This window comes from Lytechinus variegatus, chromosome 8 (assembly GCF_018143015.1).
Source record: "Lytechinus variegatus isolate NC3 chromosome 8, Lvar_3.0, whole genome shotgun sequence".
Taxonomy (NCBI): Eukaryota; Metazoa; Echinodermata; class Echinoidea; order Temnopleuroida; family Toxopneustidae; genus Lytechinus; species Lytechinus variegatus.
In genome coordinates, this window is record NC_054747.1 from 12,663,337 (window position 1) to 12,690,196 (window position 26,860).

General features: G+C 38.3%; 1 protein-coding gene across 1 annotated transcript in view; it reads left to right on the top strand.

Annotated features, from left to right (window-relative positions):
* LOC121420662 overlaps positions 1 to 26,860 on the top strand; it is a 187,285-nt gene that overhangs the window by 126,741 nt on the left and 33,684 nt on the right. The window contains exons 107-130 of the mRNA XM_041615325.1: positions 814 to 927; positions 1,262 to 1,393; positions 2,018 to 2,164; positions 4,744 to 5,213; positions 5,771 to 5,938; positions 7,352 to 7,534; positions 8,812 to 8,929; positions 9,625 to 9,931; positions 10,596 to 10,758; positions 11,874 to 12,062; positions 12,769 to 12,952; positions 13,532 to 13,677; positions 13,822 to 13,959; positions 14,422 to 14,532; positions 15,791 to 15,906; positions 16,288 to 16,448; positions 17,403 to 17,630; positions 18,238 to 18,573; positions 19,180 to 19,431; positions 20,348 to 20,515; positions 21,243 to 21,413; positions 24,497 to 24,651; positions 25,324 to 25,464; positions 26,296 to 26,437. Coding sequence (XP_041471259.1) covers positions 814 to 927; positions 1,262 to 1,393; positions 2,018 to 2,164; positions 4,744 to 5,213; positions 5,771 to 5,938; positions 7,352 to 7,534; positions 8,812 to 8,929; positions 9,625 to 9,931; positions 10,596 to 10,758; positions 11,874 to 12,062; positions 12,769 to 12,952; positions 13,532 to 13,677; positions 13,822 to 13,959; positions 14,422 to 14,532; positions 15,791 to 15,906; positions 16,288 to 16,448; positions 17,403 to 17,630; positions 18,238 to 18,573; positions 19,180 to 19,431; positions 20,348 to 20,515; positions 21,243 to 21,413; positions 24,497 to 24,651; positions 25,324 to 25,464; positions 26,296 to 26,437 — 4,440 coding nt within the window. The remainder of the gene's footprint in view (positions 1 to 813; positions 928 to 1,261; positions 1,394 to 2,017; positions 2,165 to 4,743; positions 5,214 to 5,770; positions 5,939 to 7,351; positions 7,535 to 8,811; positions 8,930 to 9,624; positions 9,932 to 10,595; positions 10,759 to 11,873; positions 12,063 to 12,768; positions 12,953 to 13,531; positions 13,678 to 13,821; positions 13,960 to 14,421; positions 14,533 to 15,790; positions 15,907 to 16,287; positions 16,449 to 17,402; positions 17,631 to 18,237; positions 18,574 to 19,179; positions 19,432 to 20,347; positions 20,516 to 21,242; positions 21,414 to 24,496; positions 24,652 to 25,323; positions 25,465 to 26,295; positions 26,438 to 26,860) is intronic.

Genomic DNA, 26,860 nt, shown 5'->3' on the forward strand with positions numbered 1-26,860 from the left:
CTTAGTTCTGAATTCAGACTTACATCAACATATTTTCCTCCACCTTTTCCATGTATGAAGTGGGTCATATTAGCTTATTTCAGACCTCTTTTTTTCATCAAGGCTATTTGTTGCATCTCTCTTGAAAACAAACTAGAAAAGATCTTAGGCAATAATGAATTCCTGCTAATGTAATGATGAGACGCCTTTGAATAGATTTTTTTATATAGATGGTGCTATTTTGGTGCTTATTATCATTATTGCCATCAAGAAGTACATGTATAATGACACTGTGAATGTATTTGCATACTGTATTAAAATGTGGATATAGCAAATAAAATTTGGAAACAACAAGATAAGAAGGCATGAAACAAAAAGTGAATAAATGAAGACTATTCTCTTTTAAAAATGCTTTACAGCGAAGGAAACCTGGCCGAAGTGCCCAGACTTTTGATATAAAAACATCTTATGATGCACCAGTGTGTTGGCTCAGTTGGTAGAGCCTCCGTCTCACAACCGGGAGGTCGGGTTCAAACCCCGACTGCATCAGACCAAAAGACGTTAAAAGATGGGAGTTGCTGCTACCCTGTTTGGCGTTCAACAATTAAAGGGATAGAGCCTCATCGATCTGGCGCTGCACAGCAGCTGCCGGGCCCACGTTCAATTTGGCAAAGTAAATTTTGGAGTATTTCATTTCATGTCTATTTCGAACAATAAAATATGGATTTACATTATTTCATTTTTTTTTCATTTATTTAGTCCACTTTCTGTTTTGCATGACAATGAACATGCACATGACTGATATGATATGCATTCATTACTTGTTCTCTTCAGCTTTGACAAACTACACCAAGGTGCCATGTCCTCTAGGGCACTACTGTCCTACAGCCACAGACGAACCCATGCCATGTCCACCAGGAACTTACAGGAGTCTCCTCGGCGCTGAAGGTAGGATTCTTAAACTGTTTCCAAGATATCAAAATTTTGTTTAAGGCACATCCCTATTGACATGACAAGATTTTGTATAGTCAAAGTTGGCCAGGTTCGACTGGACAGCGAAGCCTGTATGCAAAGACCATGCAATTTGATGAAGAAAAGAGAAAGAGTCCGAGTCTGAGAAAACAAAGCTGAGATAAGAAAGGCTTGGGCACCCTAGCAAGTTTGTGTGCTTGTCCATTCTTAGCTTGACTGCGTCACTTCTGTTCAGTTCTGTGAAGGTATTATTTTCTGTTGTGGCGAGTGACAGAGTTTATGTCTAATACGTCTATTTTCCCTGTTGCAGATGAGTTGGACTGTTTCATATGCCCACCAGGGTTCTACTGCCCCAACGACACGGCTAACATCTACGAGATTGAATGCGATGAAGGACAGTTCTGTCCCGAAGGTTCTTGGGCTCAGAGAGATTGCCAACCAGGTATAGTATTATCATTATCATCACACTTTTCCTATTCGGCTCAAGCACTTACAATGAATAAAATTGTGTGCAATTATGTAATCACATTCAAACTGCAAAGTACAAAATGGTTTGTTTTCCTTCAACAAAAAAATATCCCATTGGACAAGGTGAGTTAAATGAGCAACTACCAAGATTAATTCCTTGAACACAATTAGCGCTGGAAAAGCCTAGGTTGAGCCAGAGTCATGGTAATAGATAGATGGCGCTATATCAATATTTTATTTTATCATTATCATAAGGTGCCGTGGCCGATTGGTCTAAGGCCCCTGCTATACATAAAAAGTCTGGGGTTTGATCCCCGGCCTATGCCCGTGAGCAAGGCATTTAATCAACAATCCTCTTTTATCCTACATGTACATTCAAATAAATGGAAATGCTATAGGCATTGTTGGTAACTTGGCGTGCACGTGTTTAGAAAAAAAAAATATACCGTACATCAGAAGAGCACATACATGTAGATGTAGGTTGGCCAATGACTCTCTCATATTCATTTATTCAGTGATATAATGTTACTAGAAAATTAAAAAACAACAGCAAAGATTCCTTTTATGTAACAATATATTTTATATCCTTGCTTTGCAGGTTATTACTGTAACCGCTCTATGACGCAAGAGAAGTGTCCAGCCGGGTACTACTGTCCAGTGCGGTCACCTTACCCCGTCCAGTGTCCAGCCGGTCACTACTGCGGCGAAGAATGTGGCTACCTGAATGATACCGGACCCTGCCCTGGTGAGTCTATGTTGCCAATCGCAATTAGTGACTATTAAGTTATAAGCTACTGAAATGATGCAGTTTGATTCTTTGAAACAAATTTGTGATAATGGAAAATTAAAAGTTACAGGATTTAGTTAGAAGCTACTGAAAAATGATGCAGTTTGATTGGTTGAGAACAGATTTGTCAAAGTTTGCAATTATAATATATTATATCATCCCGTTCACCCTGTTTCACAAAGCTTATTTTCAATGACAAAATACAAGTTTTGGTTGTAAGCTACTGAAATGATGCAATTTGATTGTTTGAGAGCCAGTCTGTAACAATAGTTGGTTTCAGACCACCTCGAAGTTCAGCAGTTCCAGGTATTTTCTGATTGGGAAATGTACCCGATCAGAAAATGCCAGGTAATATTAGCAATGTGAAAGCAAATTACACGTAATCTCCCCGAAAGAAAATACCCACTAAATAGTAGGTACTTGTCAAAATTACAAGAACTTTCGCGGGGATTTTTCCAAGGTCGCAGGTATTTTGGCAATGTGAAAGCAATTTACGGGAACTTTTAGCCTAGCATGTATTTGGGCGCGGGCGCATTTGGTGGCGGCTGAGCTAGTGATTTTGAATCTCGCGCCCCGCTTACTTATTAGACCATACTGCGCATGCTCGTAACTTCAGGAACTTATCCCGAAGGGTATGTTTTGGGGCGATGCTTAGCCTAAAAAAGTGATCGGAATGTGATTTGAAACCACCTAATGACAAGTGACAGTTTTTTTTTTACAAAGTCACTGAAATGATGCATTTTCATTGGTATAGAACAAATTTGTGATCGATCAATTCTTGGCAACAATTATTGATAAAATGTTTCATGAAATGGGGCACTTATTTTAAATTAATAATTGTTCAATAATTACAGATAAAATTGTATTGATTGCTTTCAAAAGATCATGAAACTAAATGTAATCTACGTGTAGAAACAATTTCTGATCCATATTACTACTCTTTTATAAATAAATTGATGTTTGGAAAGTCCAATTCACTGTGAGGTTTTAATTTACTCTTGCTTATTTGGGGGGGGGGGGCTAAACTTTGATACAGAACAGTTTTTTAGCTTGATTTCTAATATTTTTTTCTTCACTCTTGAAGTGTATACAACATTATGTAAGTATTCCCTATATGAAGAGGAAAAGGCTGAATAATCAAATATTTTATGCACCTTACCAATTTCATTAGTTTATCAATGTCATGCATTCAATTTTTCCACTCAGTCAAGCATTAGACTGAGTGTTCTTTGCACCATTTGTACTCATTTCTTAAAGAATTATGAATAATGTTTACTTCTTTTTATGGATGGATATTATGGCCCGTATTCTGAACTCGGGTTTAAAGTAAACTCTGGTTGTGGTTTGACTATGGAAAGCCAATTGGAGCACAAATCCCTACCAGAGTACACATTCATTATTTTAACTCATATAACACCCAAATTGCCTGGGAATGATAACTGAAGTATTATTCTTCATTATGAAAGCCAAAGGAAACAACATAGTAAAACAAGAAATACATGTGTACAATATAAACAGAATTTTTGAAATTTTGGCTCCCCATAATTTCAGCACAGAGTGAGACCGTGGTCTAAGTTAAACCTGACTTGAGAATACGGGCCAATATGTTCAGCCTATGTCTGTGCATGTTCACATGATTTTTTTTTTCAGCCAAATACTGATTAAGAAATATATTTATGTAGTGAGTTGCATGTTTCCACATTGTAAATGACAGAACACATTGTAAATCACTGATAAATAAACCTTTGAGGAACCTAAAATGAAAAAAATGTACCACTATTTGATCCATTTCCAAATCCTGATTGTTGGTCATCACTATTTTTATAATGTTACACTGGCCCTCACACTGATTTTAATTTCATGAAATTAATTTACTCAGTTTTTACATTCCGTCACTCACTGTGTGTGTTGTTGTTTCTGTTGTAAGGTCTATAATGGACAAGGACAATGTACCTTATTTGAAAAGCCGTGTTTGGATATGTTTATTATTTTCATTGATATGTACACAGAAATGGGAAAAGTGTCGCCGAATTTCAAGTTCAGCACATTTTAAAGAATTGCCTGTACTCTCACTTTTAATTTTACAGAAATATTTTCTAATTATTTGTTGAACAAAACTGCATGGCTTTACTGTTCATTGTATTGTTATTCCTTGTACACAGTATGAAACGATGAGCAAAATGATATTTATGTTCATAATTGTAAAATAAAAAATAAAAACTAGGATCAAATGGAATTATTGAAAAAAGTCAAGTAACTGAGGTTTTCCTTCAAGTTAGCAAAAAAATACATGCGTATAATTATTGATGTTAATTGCTGATCCTTCATGTATATGATTTTAATGAATTAAGCAGAAAAAATGTATCATTTAAAATAGGCAAGTGTTTATGGCTATCAGCTGAATTGTCTGAATATGTACATGTACATACTAAGCCCATTTGTTAGGTGCACATCGAGCTTGGCTCACAAATGCTTCTAATCATATGATGTACATATTTTACAAATGATTCTATTCTTTAATTAACCTCATTCATCAGGTTCAATTACGCCCGTCATCTGTCCACTTGGTTATCGGGAGAAGGAAGGCTCCAGACGAAGCACCTTCGAAAACACCTGCGAGGTCTGCCCGGCCGGTTACTATGGCAACATGCCCGACCGTGCCAACTGCACCATCTGCGAGGCGGGCGTGGTCTGCCTGGAGGGCGCCACCACCGACTACCCGCTCGACAACACCACGATGCACGGCGTGAACTACACCAACTCCTTCCCCTGTCCCGTGGGGTACTACTGCCCCGAGGGTTCGTCGGCGGCCTCGCCGTGTCCAGTCGGGACGTTCCGGAGCGCGGAGTACGCCGTGGCGGCATCGGATTGCCTGGTCTGTGGGGTGGATCACTTCAACCATCTGACCGGTCAGCAGGGTTGCTTCCATTGCGGTAGTCAGGCTACGACGGAAGGAGCTGTTGGGTCTTCGGAGTGTACTTGCAACGGCGCCAATCAGGAATTCCAGGTATACATATACTTTCTTTACCGTTAACCAGGGATGACAGTGTTCAGGCTCAGAATTATTGCTACAGGGCACTACAAGAAACTAATTTTTAATTTCAAATCCAGTGTAACTTTCAAAAACAAGCATTTTTGGCGATTGCAAAAGGGATAAGTTGTAACTGAATGCAAATCAAGTTCGATATTGCATTTAATAACATATACCCTTGATTGTTGGACTTACATGTGATTTCAATTGTAGACCAGTTTCTTTTAACACCCTATGAGTCCACAGTATAGATCTATTTACCACTCATCTTCAAAAATTATAGATTCTTCACATTCATACTATGTTTACCATTGTTATGAAAGAAAAAGCCTCGCACTGAGTTACAAAGCATTACATGGTTGATTTTATCATTGTAAGTAAATGAATAATTAAATTAGGCAGATTAAAAGACCCTAAAATCGGAGCAATAAAGCCTTCCAACAAGACCTTTGTGACAGATGAATCTCTCAACCGTCAGCTGTTTCCAAACTTTTGAATAAACTAAAAAAAAATGTTACTTTCCGCCTCTTCAGTTCACTGACCGTCAGTGCATCTGTCAGCATGGATATTCCCTGAGGGCCGACGGGAACACGGAGACCTGCACCAAGACGGTCTATGAGCAATGCGATGAGGGAACCTACAGGAACCAGCAGGGACAGTGCTGGACGGAGTCAGAGTGGGAAGATTACTGTATGAATGAGGTGAGTCTGTGGCCTGTGCGTAGTAACCACGAAAGTTATTGGTGGTGGTGGTAATGATGATGGTGATATTGATGATGAGTGGGATTATGGTGATGATGGTGGTGGTGGTGGTGGTGGTGATGATGATGATGATGATGATGATGGTGGTGGTGATGTTGATGATGATGATGTTGATGATGATGATGATGATGATGGTGATGATGGTGATGAAGATGATGATGATGATGATGATGATGATGATGATGATGATGATGATGATGATGATGATGATGATGATGATGATGATGATGATGATGATGATGATGATGATGATGATGATGATGGTGATGATGATGATGATGATAATGATGATGATGATGGTGATGATGATGATGATGATGATGATGATGATGATGATGATGATGATGATGATTATGATGATGGTGATGAAGATGATGATGATGATCATGAAGATGATGATGATGATGATGGTGATGATGATGAATATGATGAATATGATGAATATGATGATGATGATGATGGTGATGGTGATGGTGATGGTGGTGGTGGTGGTGGTGGTGGTGATGATGATGATGATGATGATGATGAATATGATGAAATTGATGATGATAATGAAGGTGGTGTAGGTAGTGATGATGATGAATATGGTCATGATAATGGTTACCGTAGTGTATTGCACTAAGAGACATTCAATGATCAATGTTATGAGGACATCTACCAAAACCAACTGTGATGATCCCCAATGACTGTCACTGTCAAATGCAAAATCCATGAAATTACGCTATATTATTTGACAGTCCTTCACGCTTATAATTTTGTGGAGATTAATAAATCGCTCTCCTTGTTTTTTCGAGGAGCTCAATTGAGCTCCTCAGAATCACTCTCCTAAGTATCACTCTCCTACTTGCAATGCAATGCAATACATACATGATTGTAAATCGTAAATATTTTTTAAATTGTAAATGCAATAGCTGTGTAGCTACATGTATTAATTAATCTGTGGTGAAACTAGGCCTGGGCATTACGTTTACAAAAATTGCGCTTCTGCTTGAAAAAAAATTGCTAGAATATCACACTTTACATCTTTTAAATCCATGAAATGGCCGTCTGTTTTCCATAATTCCTTGAAATTATTTGGATCTAGTCGAAAACTAACAGGAAAATGAAAAATAGGAGTGCCAGCGCGATCTTGCTCCTCAAAAATGAAGGTCTGATTTGATAATAGAATCAATAATCAATCCTTCTTCTCCAGCAATGTCAAACCCCTGAGGACTATATTGGTTTCATCAGGGGAAATGTCAAATGCAATATATATGCATCCAATCATGTTATATTATGTGATATAACATTACAAATAGGAATTTTTACATGGAATATTATTTACTATCTGCACACTAATCAATCCTCCTGCAGCAATGTCAAACCCCTGAGGACTATATTGGTTTCGTCAGGGGAAACCCCAACGACTGTCAATGCCAAACTGAAGATCTAGAGGAAGTCTGTAACCGAGAATGCCAGGTCGCTCAGGAGAACCGCATCACTTTGGTCTGCTCCGACCCAGCCTACATCAGGATCACAGATGAGAACGGAAATGAGGTAAAACCGTCTTTCTCTGTACTTAGTCTCATGGGCCCGTTTTCTGAAATCTGGTTTAACTTAAGCTCGGGTTTAAAGTTGTGGTTTAAGTATTGATAGCCAATTGTTACATAAATCATTAACAGTAGAGATATCATATTTCAGCTCATTTGGCTCTCAAACCATTCATAATTGTCTAAGAAGTATAAATAGATGATTGTCGTCACCATTGAAGAATCGGGAAAGAGCACAGTAAATATGAGAAATATACAACTTAATAAAAAAATTTGACTCTTTTAGCTTCCCATAATTTTAGCACAGAGTTAGACCATGGCCTAAGTTAAACCTGACTTCAAAATACGGGCCATAAAGTTTTCAGTTCCACAAAGGGCGGGTGTTTCACAAAAATTTAAGTATGACTTAGGTCGCACTTAAATGTCGACGCGTACATGATATGCAACGCGCAATCTTATTGATCAATACGCAGTAGTGCGCGTCCTCTTGGCATGATCTGACCAATGCTGTCATGCCTTTTATACTGCGTGCAACTAGACATTTAAGTGCGACTCTAAGTCATACTTAAATCTTTGTGAAACACCCCCCTGGTGTCCATGACACAGAGCTTAGCGATCAATCGTAGACCAAATTTTGTAATTGATTGCACTGACCACACAGTGCAACGAATTGTGAGATTACACATACGATCAGTCACTTACATATACGTGTTACGCCACCCAAGAGCGCATCTATTTTCTTTAATCTTCTTAAATGGGGAGTGAATTGTGTGCGGTCTCTCATTGACTGTGTGTTACAAATACATAGTTTTAAAATATTTTTGTTCATACAGATAAATGTATCTACTAATACTACAGAGAATAAATTGACCTATAATTGTATTTGTATGTTTTGAGAGGAAAAGTAATTGTGTTGCTTCTTGGTGACATGATTAATTGCGGTATAAATGTATTGAGTAGATAATAAGCATTTTATCATTCAAGTGGGTCTATATTACTAGACTACACTAGCAATATGGGTCAGGAAACTGGTCAGGTATGAGTAATAGAGGACTTGAGATGGCGCTATTGGTTCGTATATGCTTTAAATGCCTCCGTCTCTTTTTCTTATGCTCAAAATTAGATTATGTAATTGCTGACTTAAGAATTCTTCCTTTAACCATAACCTTTGTACAGAGGTCACTGGTTTCAAGTAGGGAAAGAGATACTTGGACTGCAGATTTTGATTGTGTGTTTGAGTTAACAAGAGATTAATCTGATATTCTTGATATCGTTTCTTCCCAGACGACGTTTGCAGCTGATTCCCTGTCTCGGATCATCAACTCCCGTAACTCTCTGACCACGGACCAGTGTACCGCTCTGGACGGTCACACGCAGAAGATCAACCTCATCGTCACTTTCGGTCAGTACAGAACAATGATTTTACCAGGGTTGCCACTCCAGTTCCGAAAACTGTTCTTCCAGCTTATGTATGTCCTTGAATGTATCAAAGACATGCATGTTCTTTGTGGCAGGGTTGTGGTTCTATGGATAAGTCCCCCAACTTTGCACTACAAGGTGCTGGGTTCAAATCCCTGCTGCATCACTGAATGAATGAGTCAATTAATCTTTAATTTTGGTAAATCCCCCACCCCCCAAAGGTGCATGCCATTATTGTATGACTAGATTATAGTGCCTATGCCCCAGAACAGTTAGGTTGTGAAAAGTATGAACTAAAAATGTGTTTTATTGAATAGATTTCCATATTTTACACCAGGATTTGAATCAATTGGGTGCCTGATCAATCCAAGCTGTAGAGCTGTAATATTCAGGGGCGCATGAGAGTTAGATTTTTAACCGATTTCAGATTTTTTTTTCCAGCTTAATTTTAAGCTTATTTTTGGCTTTCCTCTGTACAAAAGTATGGGATCTCTTTCTACATTAATTTGTATTTCAGATTTTTTCAACACTCTTCAGCTTTTTTGTCAGATCTTTTTATTTGTGACCACTCACACCCCTGAATATAAGACCATCTCGAACACCTAATGAGGTGGATATATGTATCCCTTATATTATCGTTGAAAGGTTTCATATAATGTATCATTATTTTTTTTTTAGATGGTGGCTTTACCGGGGCTTATGATCCTAATGCAGAGGACGTTTCCAACCTTCTTCAGGACAACTCCAAGGATAGCGTCGTCGTCGTTGCCAGCAACGATTCCGATAACAACGTCTCCCGTCGACGACGATCGGTCGACTTGGGATTCAACGCTACTAGGTTGGACGGGCGTCGCCGGCTGATGGCGTCGGTTGAAGACCCGTCCGGTGGAACGTATACCGGTATCACCAACCCAACGGTGTGTTTGAGATATGGAGAAACCATGCTGTTCACCGTGGATAATAACAATTATCCAGTTTATGATAGGTATGTTTGGTCCTTCAAATATCTACTTATCAATTTTGTAGTTGATTTTATTTGATGAGAGAGTAGCAAGAAATTGGGAAACTTTGGGACAAGATTGAGTCATGTAGATTTCTTGGCATGGCTTCATTTGATTGAGATTTGTAAGGTTCGGGCGCCCACCACATCTTTATTTATTTGACCATGATAATGAGTACAAGGTATAAAGAGCAAGTTATAGATTTTGAAAAATACGAACTCGTTAAATGTGTCAGTACAAATGAAATAGAAAAAAAGGTATGAGGATAAGATGGCTCTGGATTAGGGTTCACATTATAGAATATTTTGCCTTTTCACCTGACTGTGAACTTGCATTTTATGAAAATTGATGATGTGTTATGAATTTCATTGATTATCAACTTCTTTGTTATCCCGTTGCCTACTGGAAATGGATGATTCCTGTACAAACTCTATTGAGAAATGATGAATTCAGTGGTCAATGTTTTTTTTGTCATTTTTTTTTTTCAAGTACAAATATGTTATGATGATGTGTTTTCTATTTTCTTTCCATAATCATTAGCTTGGTAAATAATTTTTATGTTTGATTGAGTATAATAAGTATGCTTACTCATGATATTGTAGCAACATAGGGTAATGCTATTGTATGAATGATTACTTTCATGTTTAGGGAGAATCTTTATAACACCAATGAGAAGTTTGACTACGGTGGTTTTAGAGAGTTGGCCGAGCAGCAGAGTCAGGTCCTGACGAGCACGACTCTCTTCGCCTATCAGTTTGTCGACCCTGGTGTCTACGTTTTCACACTCAATAACAATACAGCCAAGAAGATGGTGAGTTGATAGTGAAAAATAGTGCACTTCATCGAGGGAATTGGTAAAAATGATACCTGTAATCTGATTGGTCCAAATTGGATCACATGATATTCAGCGAATTGCACTATTGCATCCAAAAGTACTATCCTGCACTCTGACGTCAGTGTGCAGGATAGTGCAAGGTCTGGAATTATCTAGAATTATCTAGAATTTAGATAAAATATAGCATTTGGGGCAACTCAGTAACATGGGGAGTTGTATAAAACAAACAATGCACGCATTCTTGTGCATAGAGGACCTAAATAATGAACTCTGTGCTCGACTCGCCAAATGGATATACCGCACCGAGGTCTGCATTGGCTCTTCTCGCACATCGTTCATTATTTGGCCCTGCCTGCACGTGCTTACGTGCATTATTCGTATGTAAACGCATATGATGTCTTTGTAACAGTTCTAACACGTGCTTAGTCGAGTGCTAACAAGTGCTTACAGAGCTGCCAAGTAGCACTGATTTTCCGTATTTAGTACTGAAAATAGAGAAGAATACTGATGGTTTCATGCAAAATACTGATTTCTTAAGTTTCAGTTTATGTGTAGTCCTATGGTATTCCTGTGAAAATACTAATTTCCTCACAAAAATACTGATTTTCAGCCTTGAAAATACTGAAATGTTCTTGTTCAGGTTGGCAGCTCTGTGCTTAGTTGACGGCATTTGTACTGTTTCAAAAATAACAAATGTGTGGAATTATTCAAATGCCCGTGCTAAATTATGTTTACCATGGCCCGTATTCTGAAGTCAAATTCAATTTAAACTCTGGTTTAAAGTTGTGGTTTAACTATGGATAGCCGATTGTGACATAAATGTGCTTTGTAAACAAAGAAGTAGCACACTAATGAATTGCCATGGCAATGATGAATGTATAAGTATACATCTACAATGTACATGTAGTTAGCATTTTGAACAAATATGCAGTTTACATTGTAGATATGGACTTTGCTGGCTCTCCATAGTTGCGGCTGATCGGATCGATTACCACTCTTTGTAAGACAGGGCCTGTACTTGTGTTATATATATTTTTAATGAGTTTGGATGAAAGGTATTGAAAAAATTTTCATTCTCTTATATTACCCAGTACATCCGTGTCATGGCGGAGAACGCCCAGTGTTCCGAGGAGGGACCGTTCTTCCCGTCCACACCGAGGTACATCATCCAGAATGGTATCGCCTTGGAGTCCGGTATCCTTCTGGCACCGGACTGGATCACCATCGGTTTGGTTCTAGGACTCTCTGTTGTTCTGTCCATCCTACTTATCATTGCTCTGGTAAGAACTAGAACAACTTTCATTCTTATAATTGATCTCATCATACAGGGTGTGCGGATATGATGATGATGATGATGGTATTGATGGTGATAATGATGAGTGTGATGATGATGAAGGTGACATTGATGACAGTGATGATTTTAATGATGATTGTGATTTTGATGATGATGATGATGATGATGATTGTGATGATGATGATGATGATGATGGTGATGATGAGGATGATGATGATGATGGTAATGGTGATTGTGATGATGATGATGATTGTGATCTTGATGATGATGATGATGATGGTGATGGTGATGTTGATGATGGTGATAATGATTATGATGACATTGATGATAATGATGATGATGATTTTGATGATGATGATGATGATTGTGATCTTGATGATGATGAATGTGATGATGATGATGACGATGATGATGATTATGATGATGATGATGGCGATGATGATGACGATAATGACGATGATGATGATGATGATGATGGGGACAATGATGACAATGTTAGCAATGTTGATCTTGATGCTGATCAAATAGTAATAAAAAAAGTATTTATTTAAAGTTTCAAATGTCTTGTTAACCAATCGCAGTCTTTCATTTGACACCTCAGGAATTCCAAATCTGTCATACATGTGGCTTTCATAATTAGGTTTATTTTTACTACAGATGATGAAAACCAATTCTTTATTTTTACTCTCCAGATGTTGTTCCGCAAGTACGGCTGGAACAAGCAGCGGTACGTCAGGCCAAAGTTCCGCAACCTGACAGCACAGAATAACTTTGACGATCTCGCCTCAAAGGGATCCACGGTCCACCATACCAAGAAATACCACCGAGCTCTCGAAGGACAGAATATGGAGATGGAAGAAGGGGCTGGTGTACCAGGTAAGAAGATGAAGGAGATAGAATGAGAGAGCGAGGGGAGGGAGATACGTGGAAGCAGAAGAACAAATGGAAAGTACATGTACATGTAAATGGTAAAGAAAGATATTTAAAATATTTTTTTAATGGTATGTGGCAGAGAAGGAAAGAAATTAATTTGAAAATGAGTAGAAAGAAGATGAATAATGAAAGAACAAACAATTTTGGAAAGGGAGGAAAGGAATGAAGGAAGGAAGGATGGTTGTGAACAAATGCGGAAATGGTGTTGGAAAATTATAAATACAAGACAGTTATAAACAGTGAATGGAAGATATCATAGCATTTATTTGGTGCCGACCTGAGTTGAGGATATGAGAACAAATGGAAAAGAGATTTGTTTTGAAATAAGAAAAGGAAACGTATTTAGATCTACATGTAAGTGGCGAGTGAGAGAACTGTGGATTGTGATAATAATGGGTATACATGTAGTAGATTGATATAGAATGATATAGAATGAGTATTTTTCTTTTGTATACAGTGTATTTGAGTAACTTAATAGGTCATAAAATTCTACCATTATTCTTCATCGTCTGTCTTCCATAGTTGAAGCCATCCAAGTTAAGAGCGATGACTTCTGGGACTACGACAAACAGGTCGACCTCGAGGGATTCACAACCACCGACTTCTACGACCACCTCTCAAGGCAATCGCGTCATGTGACCAGTGAACTCGGCAGACAGAAAGATGAGGTATAGTATTAAACTGGTTTGATGGTGGTTGAATTGTGGCACAGAAATTTGTAAAATAATGCAGGTTTGATGGTTGTCGAATGAGGCAAAAAAAGTAATGCGAGTGATTGTTTGATATGTCTCATTCTGTCTTTTGTTTTCCAGGCTAAGGCCCTCTATCAGCAACTAGCAAACCAAGCCCAGTCACTCAAAGGATTATGGGTAGCGAAGCTGAACCTAAAGGGCAAGGCTGCCCTCGCTACCGAGGCTGATCTCGCTGCATATGACTCTAAAAATGCAGAGGTAAATCCTTGATCTTTGAATCTGAAGTTGAAAAAGTTTAATCTTTTTCCTCCTTTTTACCTCATTTTTTGCTATTGTTGTCCCCCCCCCATCAAATTTTTGTCTTTCTTTTGGTTTCGTTACATTGATTTTGTTTTACTCTACTCTTTGTTTACTATTTGTGCTCTTTGTGTTGTTTGATTCTATACACGGCCTCTCTGTAAAACAGCAATTGGCTGATCGACGACTATTTTGATACCACGATTGAATTAATTCAATCAAATCATGTAAATCAAAACAAATCATATTTGCGATAATTTTCACCAGGAAATTGGTTCATGTGACAGATGATCCTAAAAAGTATTACAGTAACATACAAGTAGGTCTCTCGTGATAATGCACATTTGTGTTATGTACACATGTATTAGGCAACATGTAAATGGAGGACTTGTTCCAACCTACTTTTTGTTGTGTCCTTGACAGCTTGAGTTGGAGCTGGAGCGTCGCCGTGAGCTTGGAATGAGGATGGAAACGTATCTGAAGAGACAAGCGGATATCTTGAAGGATGATGATAGATGCAGAGAAGAACACCAGGTAATGGAGAATAAGTGTAGTGCGGGAAGAAGGGAGGGGTACTGAGGGTGAGGGGGATAGGAGGGAGGGAGAGACCGAGAGGGGGGTACTGAGGGGAGGAGGGAAGGACTAAGGGAGGGAGGGAGGGATAGAGTGGTTCCATGACGTTTGCTTTGGTGAAAAATGCTCCGCTCTAAATTTCATACACTAATCAAATGATCAATGTTGGATTTAACATTATACCCTACCCTAAACCTAACATAAAACCCCATTGCAACCGTAACCCTAATCCTACATCTTAGACAAAATTTAGCAGAGGGAGGGAGGGTGGGAGGAACGGGGTACCGACTTGAAAATACAAACCGTCGCCTTCCCGCACAAAGGCCGTTAGCATGCGCTGTTCACTACACACCAACGTGCAGTGCGTGCTAACGGCCTTTCTGCGGGAAGGCGACGTGCAGTGCGTGCTAACGGCCTTTGTGTGGTTAGGCGATGTGCAGTGCACGCTAACGGCCTTTGTGAGTGAAGGCAACATGCAGTGCGCACTGCTAACGGCCTTTGTGCTGGAAGGCGATGAAACAGACTTTTTGAAGTTAAATGATAAATGATAAACACAAAGCCTCGAGCATGAATGTCGGGCTACAGAGGGAGAGGAAAGGGAAAGGAGGGGAAACTTATAGAGATAGAAAACTTATAGACAGAGCTATACTTCATATATACTACAATATTTCAATCTGTGTGATTCATCTTCCATCCTTCCTCTTTCTTTAGTATGCCTTTTCCCTTTCACCTTTTCTCTTATTTCTCCTCTCCTTAACTTCATTATCTTCTCCCCTCCTTTCCTTCTTCACCTATTTTTCTCCTCCATCTACGTGCATATTTTTTGTTACCCTTCTCTGAATTCATATATTTGTTTTCAAAATGATCTCGTATTATACTTCTAAATTATGTTTAAAACGTATTACTTTCATGAAATTACGAATGTATGATTATGTGATATATTTTTCTTAACTAATATTTTCATTTACTTTTTTTTGGATTATTATGATTATGTAATGCCTCTTTTGTAAACTTTGTAACTTACCTTTGTAAACTCATCGCAATTCGACTTTGTCGCAATGATGTTTTTTTATCAATAAACCAGTTATCTATCTATCTATACACGTAGGGGTTGAACCATTATAAACACACAATAATTCAGTCCTCCTAAGCTTTGTGGATGCTAAATTAAGAGAATTCTTCCGTTTGACATTTCCTGTGTCATTTCCCTGTGCTTTAGGTGTCCTTCTTGTCTGGTCTCAGCGAAGCAACCCGTCTGATGAATGAGTATTCTGAGAAGCTTTCTGCCGGTGGAGAATCCCTGGAGAGAGAGTTTGATAACTCGATGCAAAACCAGTAAGTCGACTTGAATTTTTTATTTTTTATGCAAAATTTAGATTTGCATATTATCACTTAGCTGTCAAAAATTGTGTCCCTCAAAATTCTAAGGGCTACTGGGAAAAGGCTGTATTTGAGAAATATGGTGATGGTGGCAAACTCTTATTGTCTGACAACAGTCTTCCATTTCATTTAGAGAACTCTTACTTGGCAAAAAAGAAGGTTACCACTTATTGTTCTTTCAATCATTTTTAAGCATTTTCTGAGCTGCCTTCAAAAATTCAAATTTTGATGTACAAGGTTTTAAAAGTTTGTTTCTGGATTGAAAGCTAATAGCATATGAAATCTCAATTTGCACCATTACAAGCTAATTTTTCTTCCTATTTTCATCTTTGACAGTACTATCCGACGTGTTGGCGCCCTCTTGAGTCGCATGTCCCAAGAGGTATCTGCGGAGTGTCAGAGGATAGGAGCTTGGGGTGTCCTAGGTCAAGGTTCCGGAGGTCTTCTGGTAGTACCCGGAACTGACAACACACCTCTTCCTAGGGAAGAACTGTTCGGTAAGTATCAGAACTCAAAGATGTCAGGATTTTGATTTGATTTGATTTATTGTTTTCTTCTGCATCCATAACATTCGAATAATACATTTTTCGTAACATAATAAACATAATATGTTAGCATATTTGGCATGAATCATGAATAGAGTACTAAAAAGATAATTCCAGACAAAAATGATTAACTATATGATATTCACAATTTGCAGGAGAAGGATTGTCATCATAAGCAGATTGCTTGAAAAAATGACAATCCCAAACTTATACTAATTGAATTAATGAATACATTTATAAAGCAGAATGGGCATATATTTTCAAATACAAAACATGAATTCATGCAATATTATAGTATGAAGATGAAGATGATAAAGCTGAGGGTGACGGTGATATGATGATGATGTTGATGATGATGACATTGCTATTCAGGATAGGGTAGCCTGAGGTGTCCTTTCAAATTTTACCAGATTAAGTTTTTATATTATATTTGTTTAGCCTAGTCTAATGCATTTGGCCACTTTCAAATTTTTTAAACAGACTACAAATAAAAGATCTTTATTTTTCGTATGTATATTTAGCTACATGTAACCATTTCCATTATTCTTTTTAATGATGTTATAAAGTGCACTCACTCTCCCAACACGCCCATGGCTCCCATCCAGCAACTGTTCCTCTGTATATACATGTACACATATACACAGATACTCTACAAATATTCATGTGAACATTTTTATTCTAGTAAAATTGTAATTCCAGCAGAGATACATGTATTTGTTAAATTTCTGCTATGAAGACTATGTATTCTTGAAAATATTCGATTTCAAATATACGTGTGCCTCCGCCCACTGTACACATTGTACATGCAGGTGGTAATTAAGGGCATTATTTCTTGATTAAAAATAAATCCTCAACCATTGCCGAAGTGCGAATGGACTTAAATTTATCATGTCTCCCTAACTTCAGGTGCTGATGGCAAACTGCAGCAGACGGAGGTGACCAAACGAGACCCGACCACGGGTCTAGTCGTTCCGGTTCCAGGATCTCTGATGCTGACCGCCAACGGAGAGGTCAGGAGGGTCAAGGCCAACATGTTTGTCCATCCTCAGACCGGTCACGTCCTACCGATGAATGGCAACGTCTCCTATGACACCATGACTTCACGGTTGATCGTGGTAACGGATACATCGTCAAGTGAGTTGAATATTTGTTTTGTGGGATACTGTACCTGATATTGAATACCTGACGGTGTAATAGTACAAACTATTGTCAAATTTTACTGTTCTTTTTGAGCAACTGATGTATTGTTGATACTATAAAGGCAGTCAATATATGGCATCGTACTGATGAATAGCAACTTCTACTATGACACTCAGACATCACTGTTGATTGTTATAACAGATACATCGTGAAGTGAGTTGAATATTTGTATTGTGTAATATTATACAGATATTGAATGCCTGACAGTGCAATAGAACAAAATATAGCCCAAGATCAATTTTTTGCTATTCTTTTTGACCAAGTGATATATTTCTATTATTGCATGAGCCTAGCCAATATTTGCCTTGTGTCTAATATTGCAAAGTTAAATTAGTGAAATGATAATCGATATACTTCTAGCTGATATATCATTATTATGTTGACTAATAGGGAATGCTAATGGTGGTAGGCCAGTGCATTTTATGCCAAAAAGCAAAGCAAGTCGTACTCATACATTTTACGTGCAACATTTGCCAGTGAAAGGGTATAAGAGTCTTGCAGCACCATGTAATAGAAATATTTTCATTCATTTACCTTACAGCCGAGCTTCCACGATCAGACGATGGCGTCCTGCCCTTCGTGCCCTACCCCATCGACCCCAACTCCGGCCTCCCGGTCCAATCCCTCATCACTGAAGCGGAGCATGCCGGTGAAATCAAACTGGGCGCGGCCATGTCGGACCCTGCCACCGGTCTCCAGTGCCCAATCCTCGCCATCACCATCCACCCTGAGACGGGCGTGGCCTATCCCCTCTGCGGCACACATATCGACCCTGTGACCGGACTACCGCTCCCCATCGAAGTCGGGTCACTCATGGTGGATCCAACCAGCGACCAGCCAGTGCCGATCTTGGATGTTTCTATTGATATCGAGACAGGTAATATCTATTCTTGCTTTTAATGTCAGTTTGGGTTCGTTTGTTTGTCCACTTTACATGATAAGAATACATGTACAGTAACTGATCATCATCATCATCATTTATTTAAATCAGCATTTTCCCTATTACGCAGTGTTGCTGACTCTCAGGCCATGATGACATTCCCCTTCTGCCGCTTGTTGTTTTGAACCAAATTTCATTGAAACAGTGTATGATAACAAGATGAAGTGAAAAATTCTACCATCTAGGCTTTAGACGAGCAAGTGAAGGGGTAGGCCAAACAGTTATTAGACCAGATTGATAGATAGAAGATCAAGTGGGTTTAGCCATGATGGTCTTAGACGATCTAGAAATTAAACCATCTGTTTGCAGACCAAGTAGATTTAGCCTTGATAAACAATCTGCTAGTAGACCAAGATGGTAGACCAATAATGGTGTTAGATGATTTGGCAAATAGACAGTCTGCTCGTAGACCAAGTTGGTTTAGCCATGTTGGTGTTTGACTATCTGAGAATTTTAGATCTTAGTAAACTATAAAGTGGATCCAAACTTTTGACCACATTGATCTTGACCTCTTAACCATTCTTCTCCTCCTCTTCCTCCTAGGTGATGTGATACCTATCGGTGGTGTCCAACAAACACTGACCGATGCCCACGACGCCTACAGCCCGATGGTCATGTCTGACAAGTTTGTTGAGCCTGTGAGCATGCTGACGGCCCGTATAGGGGGCGTCAGACTGGAAGGGTCGGAGGTGACTCCTACCGGTGGAAGCTACCAGTCCCTCCTGGATGCTAGCTTGATGCTTTGTGAGATCCAAGTCCTGGAGAGGATGAAGACGTACCTTGATAACTTGATGGGTAAGTGGAGGCGCGCTAGCTCAGTCAGCAGAGCGGGGTATTCGTATTCCGGTGACCCGGGTTCGATTCCCACTTGGTGGCTTCTACCAAAAAATTCATTAATTATCAGTACTTTTCTTAATGGTTTCTGTATTCGACAGTTGTTGCTCTCAGGGTATTCAAGCATTGCTTTTCATGGCACAATTTTAACATTCTGGTGTCAGATTGAATGAGCTGTGCATTTGCTATGCCCTCTCAACCACTTTGTGAATGTTTTCAGCACAGATAAATAGCCATTCTTTGACGGTCACAATAGTAATACTCTGAATTCAGTGCTTAGGCCATCAGCGCTCATATTTCTTGTTTCGGCAAACAGATGTTGATGAAACTCCCCCAAAGTTGTTGATGGATGCACGTGAAAGAGGATATCAGAATCATCCTTGATGATAGAGAACTGGGCCCCGTCTTGCAAGGAGTTACAATTGATCTAATCAATCATAACTCTATGGAAATCCATCAATGTCATAATTTTTCCAAAGGAAATTTGCACAATATCCTTTGTAAACAAAGACAAACACAGTGAATTTTCATGAAAACAATGAATGCATGAATATACATCAAAGCTAGAAAATATTTTGAACAAACATGCATAATACATGTAGATGTTGATGTTGCTGGCCGTCCATAGTTGCGATTGATCATATCGATCGCAACTCTTTGTAAGATGGGGGCCCTGGTTATCATAGACAGCACCCCACTAGGCCTATTTTCTGAGACAGAATCATTCTTACTGTTCAAAGTGCAATTTAAAACAGAGTTTGTACCCCATGCAAATTTCAGTCATTGCTTTTGCTCACTATGCTATTCTGGAAGTAGTATAAGAAAAGATGTATGTGGACCAAAATATTCAATCATCCTTTATTTTCTGTGATGCTAGGACCCGATGGAGCCAACTGCCGCCATGAGCAGAATCTCCTGGAGACCGCGGTGAAGGACATGACGGCCGTCAGACAACGCTCCAGGACTCACGTCATCAGGGACGCTCTGGATGTCGAAAGGAGAGCTGAGAGGGCTAACATCCTGGCTGTTAGTGGTGGAACTCCTGGTAGGTGGTAGGAGGAATGGTGGTGGTGGTGATGGTGATGGTGGTAGTAGTGGTGTTGGGTGGCAGTGCTGGTAATTATTATGATGTTTGTCAGGATGGTAGTGGTAATGTATTAATGATGATGTCGATAATGTTTGATAATGATGGTGGTGATGATGATGATGATGATGATTGTGATCTTGATGATGATGAATGTGATGATGATTGTGATGATTATGATGATGATGATGGTGGTGATGGTGATGGTGATGGTGATGCTTACTGTGATGATGGTGGTGAGGGTGATGGTGATGATGATGGTGATGATAGTGATGATGATAGTGATAATGATGACGATGGTGGTAGAAATGTAATATCAATGATTGTGAAGATGTTGGTGGTAATGTGATATTGATGATGATAATGGTGATGATGATGATGATGATGATGATGATGATGATGATGATGATGGTGATGATTACTGTGATGATGGTGGTGAGGATGATTACTGTGATGATGGTGATGATGATGATGATGATGTGCGTGTTGATATATTGGTAATAAAAATGAATACGATGATGATGATTATGATGACATTGATGATATTGATGCTCACAATTAATTTGATCATGGGACATTGATGTTGATGATGATGAAGACGATGACAGCAGTGATAATTAAAAAAAAAAACACAGTAATACTAAAGTACAAACATATCTTACAATCAAATATCCCCTCTATTAATCAGGTATGTACGAGTTTGCAGAGACAGGTCAGCTTCTCCCAATCCTGGTCGGTACCCTCATGTCCGACCCAGCTGGGTCGGGTCAAAAGGTGCCAATTTTAGGAGTAGGCAAGAATCCAGAGACCGGCCGTCTGATGCCACTCGGCGGCACCATGGAAGACCACGAAGGAGACGGTAGGTTTGCAATTTACATTCTTATATATTTATTTATCTATTTTATTTATCTATTTATTTAATCATTCATTTATTTATTTATTTATTTATTTATTTGTTTGTTTATTTATTTATTTATTTGTTTATTCATTCATTTGTTTATTTAAATATTCATTTATTCATTCATTTATTTGTTTATGTATTTATTTATTTGTTTGTTTGTTTATTCATTTATTTATTTATTCATTAAAAAAAATGATTAATATTCCAAAGTCTTCCTTTAGATTTGGAAAAATAAAAAAAATCAATCTTGTTCAATCATTTCAAGGTATCTGTCACTGAGAAATTATAATTTATATTGTGTATGCATAGAGACAATTTTCTTATGATGAATGTCAATGATACATGTATAAAAAATAAAGATTATTTCGTTAAAGTATCAAACTTTGGGAGGAGAGACCTGCGGGTCTTAGAGATTCAGTTGGCTTTTTCGCCCTCTAGGCACAAACAAACAAATGATAATATTAACAAATTGTACATGTATGTACTCATAAAAAGTACATACAATTTATTCGTCTGTTCCTACATGTATGAACTTGTAGATACATTTTACTGTTAGTTTATGTTATACCCATGCACTTCACATGTTATAGCTATTATATTAACAGTATACATGTACATGTATGTTTGTGTGATCCATTTTATCATACCATTATTCCATGTTCTATAATCGATTGTCCGATACGAAATAGATTACCAGGAATATTACACAGCCAAATTCATGTATGGAGGTATGTTTAGGAGCATTCCAATATTTTATGCGATGTTTCGCTGGAGCATTGTTTCTCTTGTCTGCGGCATCTCTAGGCATGGTTACTGAGCTTAACACTGTTTTCATGCATTTTACTTTAAATTAGTGTAGAACTGTTCACAGTAAATATGGGCAGACAGTACTCTTCCAAATCTGTCTTCCCCTTCTAATTCTATCCCAACAGACCAAATTTCTACTGGATTCTTTCATTACAAATGTGCACCTCTGTCTCTCTCGTATTCTGTCGCGGACCCCAAGTAGTCACTGGTCTCTTTATTAGTTGCAAAGTTCAAATAAGGGGCCTGTTGCATAAAACTTTTTACCTGAGAAAACTCTGGTAAAAACTGAAAACTAAGGTTAGTCTGATTTCTGCCATTGACTTTAGCACAGGGCAAAAACTCCGGTTAAAACAACCTGAGTTTTCTCAGGTAAAAAGTTTTATGCAACGGGCCCCAGTTCTTATTTTATTTTGGCCTATTGTGTATAAATGATTCAGTATTATTTTACTGTCTAACAATCACTTCTACCCCATCCCCTCCTAGTAACCATGAATGTTTTGCTCAGTTAGAAGTCTCCCTGACCTAATTGCTTTCATTCTTCATTTATTTGCAGTAAAACATAATAGGGGGAAAATATCTGCTTTTCTTCTTTGATTCAGCCAGAGGCATATAATTTCAACAAAATTTTATGTTTATGAAGAATGCTTCTTTTTTTTCTGAGAAATGCCTGTATGTGCGTTTCTTCTCCGTGTTTGTAATTTAAGCCTTTGCTTGTCTGGAATTTCTATAGAAAGCTACATGTAAACGAGTATTTCTTAAAAATAGCTTATGATTGCACTTTAAAGGACAAGTCCACCCCAACAAAAACTTGATTTGAATAAAAAGAGAAAAATTCAACAAGCATACAGTGTAACACTGAAAATTTCATCAAAATCGGAAGTTATGACATTTTAATGTTTCACTTCATTTCACAAAACAGTTATATGCACATCTCGGTCGGTATGCAAATGAGGGAACTGATGACATCACTCACTCACTATTTCTTTTGTATTTTATTGTATGAAATATGAAATATTTTGATTTTCTCGTCATTGTCATGTGAAATAAAGTTTCATTCCTCCCTGAAAACATGGAATTCCATTATTTTAACATTGTGTGCTTCAGGCAAGGAGGTCCTAATCATCAAATTCTTAAAAATTGAAATATTGTATAATTCAAACAATAAAAAAACAAAAGAAATAGTGAGTGAATGACTATCAACTTGTCTGATTTTTCTTTTTCTTATAAAAACAAGTTTTTATTTGGGTTGGATTCCCCTTTAAATAGTTAAGAGGATTGCAGTAAACATGTCATGACTTTCTAGTAATCATGGCAAGTTGAAACCAAGTTCCTCCCTATTAGAGTTTAAGAATATTCAAGATGATAAAATGAACCCTCTGTGGTTCTTTTGATTGCATCTGTAAACACGAGATACTTTTGGGAGGCACACCCTTTGCAGCTTAACTTTTCCTCCACTTCTACATGTACTTTTGTCTTCTCCCTGCTCTCTTAGTTGCTTTTTTTCTGAGCCTTATAATTAAAGGCTAAGGGGGAAAATCCTCCCCCTCCAGCGTACCCATGATTCAGATCTCTATTCAATTTAGTGAAATCTAATTTTATTCTATGTTTATTTGACCATTTCATGCTACACAGAAATTTGGCTCGGTGACAAATTTTATTAACATGATGTAAATCACTTGAAAAATATGAACCTTTGAAAATGTCACTTTCTTTTTAAGTATATTCCAGCGTCACTTAGTCATTTCACTTTAAATTGGTTGCAATGATATACTTGTAGATGAATGAGAAGAAAAAGCACTATCCTTTTGTTCTATGATTAACACACACATTGAGTTTTCGGTTTTACTCAGTAAATATTGAAATGTTTTCTTGATCAACACGCAGACTTGGGTCCTTGGTTTTATCAGTAAATACATGTATTGAAATGCTTTCTTGACTGTCAAGTAAAGTCATTTTATCTTCAATTCCTTGATCTATTTCAAGCAAAATGGCACTCCTGGGGAGCGTTTCATCAAAATTTTTGTCCGACAAGTGGTCAGATCTGACAACTTTCCATGAATCTGATTGGCTGAGAGGTACTGTTGCTATGGTGACTGTCGGGTAAAACAGGTCCTGTCGGATAAAACAGGACTTTCATGTTCTTTCATGAAACGCTCCCCTGATCCTCCCTTCTGTTGATGTAGGGTGCATGAATCACCATAACACTCTTCTTTTATTCTCTATTTGCTGTACAGGACTTGTACCTATCATGATCGGGCACAAGGCCATTGATACAGTGACCGGTGACCTCAGCCCGGTGACCGGTGTCCGCATCAACGCAGAGAATGGAACAGTGGTTCCCGTCACCCTCTCGGGAGGAGCCAAGAAAGCCAAGCCCCCACTGGGAGCCGTAAGTTATTCCATTCTAGAATTAATGATAATAGATTATGATGGTGTAATTGTAGAGCGCACACGTCCTTCAAACACAGTTATAATGCTAGATGTATTTGACTTGTATTTCAAATAAAATATCGGGGTACGTGTATCGTGTCATTTTAACAAGTTTAATTTAGCATTTTGTATTTAGTTTGTTTAGTAACTGGGGGCATATGTGTCTTTGATCGACAAGAATTCTTGAAGTTGTTCATGCAGCTTCATCTGCTCTATGTTTTTGATGATTTTTGTTTTTTCAATTTTTATTCATTGTCACATTAGAACGAAATCTATTGTGGAGTGGAAACTTTTATGCATTACTTTTGATCAGACATGGGGCCCTTTGCATAAAAGTTTCTGTTGTAACTTTGCCATCTGATGGTAACGATGATCGTAACGATGATCGTAATAGCCAATCAAAATGAAGGATTCCATGCAAGTTACCACTGTAACTGATCCGCAAAGGGACCATGGGCTCTTTTACATACTGTATGTGTGTAACGTCACAACTTTGTTCAATACTGGTTTTCCGTAATAAACTACAAAGATACTTTGGGGTAGAGCTTGCTGTGGAAATGTTATGGCTAAAAGGGAATCTTAGAAATGATGCCGTACATTTTCTGAGAATTTTTGACATCTCCCTTTCAAGGTGTCCATGATTGAAGACGAGCTTGTTGCTAGGCGTGGCTTCTGGCGTCGTCAACGTCAGCGGGAGGAGGAGATGGTCTCAGTGGAATCTCATCTCACCCATCAGCTCATGTTAGAGATCGAGAATCTTGCTCCAAACAAGGTATGCATCATCCCTCAATTTAAAAAAAAAAATTTGTGACAGTCTGCTCACAATGCAGATTCTTTATTATTTAAGATGGAAAAGAATTTTTAAACTAGCACTGAGCAGGCAAAGATGATATACATGTACATATAGGGCTATTAAGAAACATAATGTAATGATGTATTATACAACTCCCAAGGATGTTCTGTTATGTGTGTGACCTCATACCAAATGTACTATCCTGCACTCTGACGTCAGAATTTAGATCAAATATATAGCATTCGGGGCAACTCAGTAACATGGGAGAGGGGGGTTGTATAAAAAACAATGCCGTATTCTTGTGCATAGAGGACCTAAATAATGAACTCTGTGCTCGACTCGCCTTCAGACCTCGGAATGGGATATCCATTGGCTCTTCTCGCACATCGTTCATTATTTGGCCCTGCATGCACGTGCTTACATGTACGTGCATTATTTGTGTATTAATTTTTCTCTCAGAGTTCCTTGGAACTTCTCTCAGAGTTCCTTGGAACTTTTGATGAATATGCCAAAACGATAGATGACCACCAAACAAGAAACTTGTAGAAATAATCCGTTAGCAGCTCGTTCGTCATAAAGCTTAATTTAAGTATCTGTGCAGCGTGTTAGAAGAGTGACAGTGTACCAAAAAAGAAAATGTTATTTCATATTGTTCCCTTTTTGTTCTTCTTTTACTTTAAACATTTTTTATTTGTTCCTTCAAGTTGAAGAAGCCCTTTATATGCTCGTTGAGCGGGCCAACACAGAAGAGAACTGCTGAGAAAAGGAAAACACAATCATAATTCTAATTTCTGTCTCCCTTTACTTCAGGTTGAAGAGGCCCTTGAATCCTTAGCTGAGCAGGCCAAGACGGTAGAGGACTACCAGCGAAGGGAGGTCGAGAGGAGATCAGAGGCTACGGAAGAGCTTGGTAACATCCTACCATCATTCATCATGGCGATACTCTCACAGGGTAAGGTTACTATGGAAACAGGGCATGGTCAAATAGTTGACCACCCCCCCCCCCCATTAAATAATGATACACATACATGTAATTACAAAATGTCCACTTTAATGTCTGGGGGTTTTTTTCATCAAAGTCACTGCTTTGACTAAAGTAAGATTTATCAATAACATAGTCAGCAGATGATTCGCTGTATATTATCACACAAGTGTCATTCGCCATTTTTTTTCGGGGGGGGGGGGTCAACACCTTACGAATCAGAGCCAAAATTCGTTCACATGGTATGGTTCTTATTTTTTCTCTGCTCTTTCCTTTTTAATGGTGAAAATAAATTATCTTATTTATCCTTCCCAGTCAGTTCACAATGTTTCGAGAGTCAAAATGAGCTGATACTACGAGCCTTTACTGTTAGAGATTTACATGTATGTCACA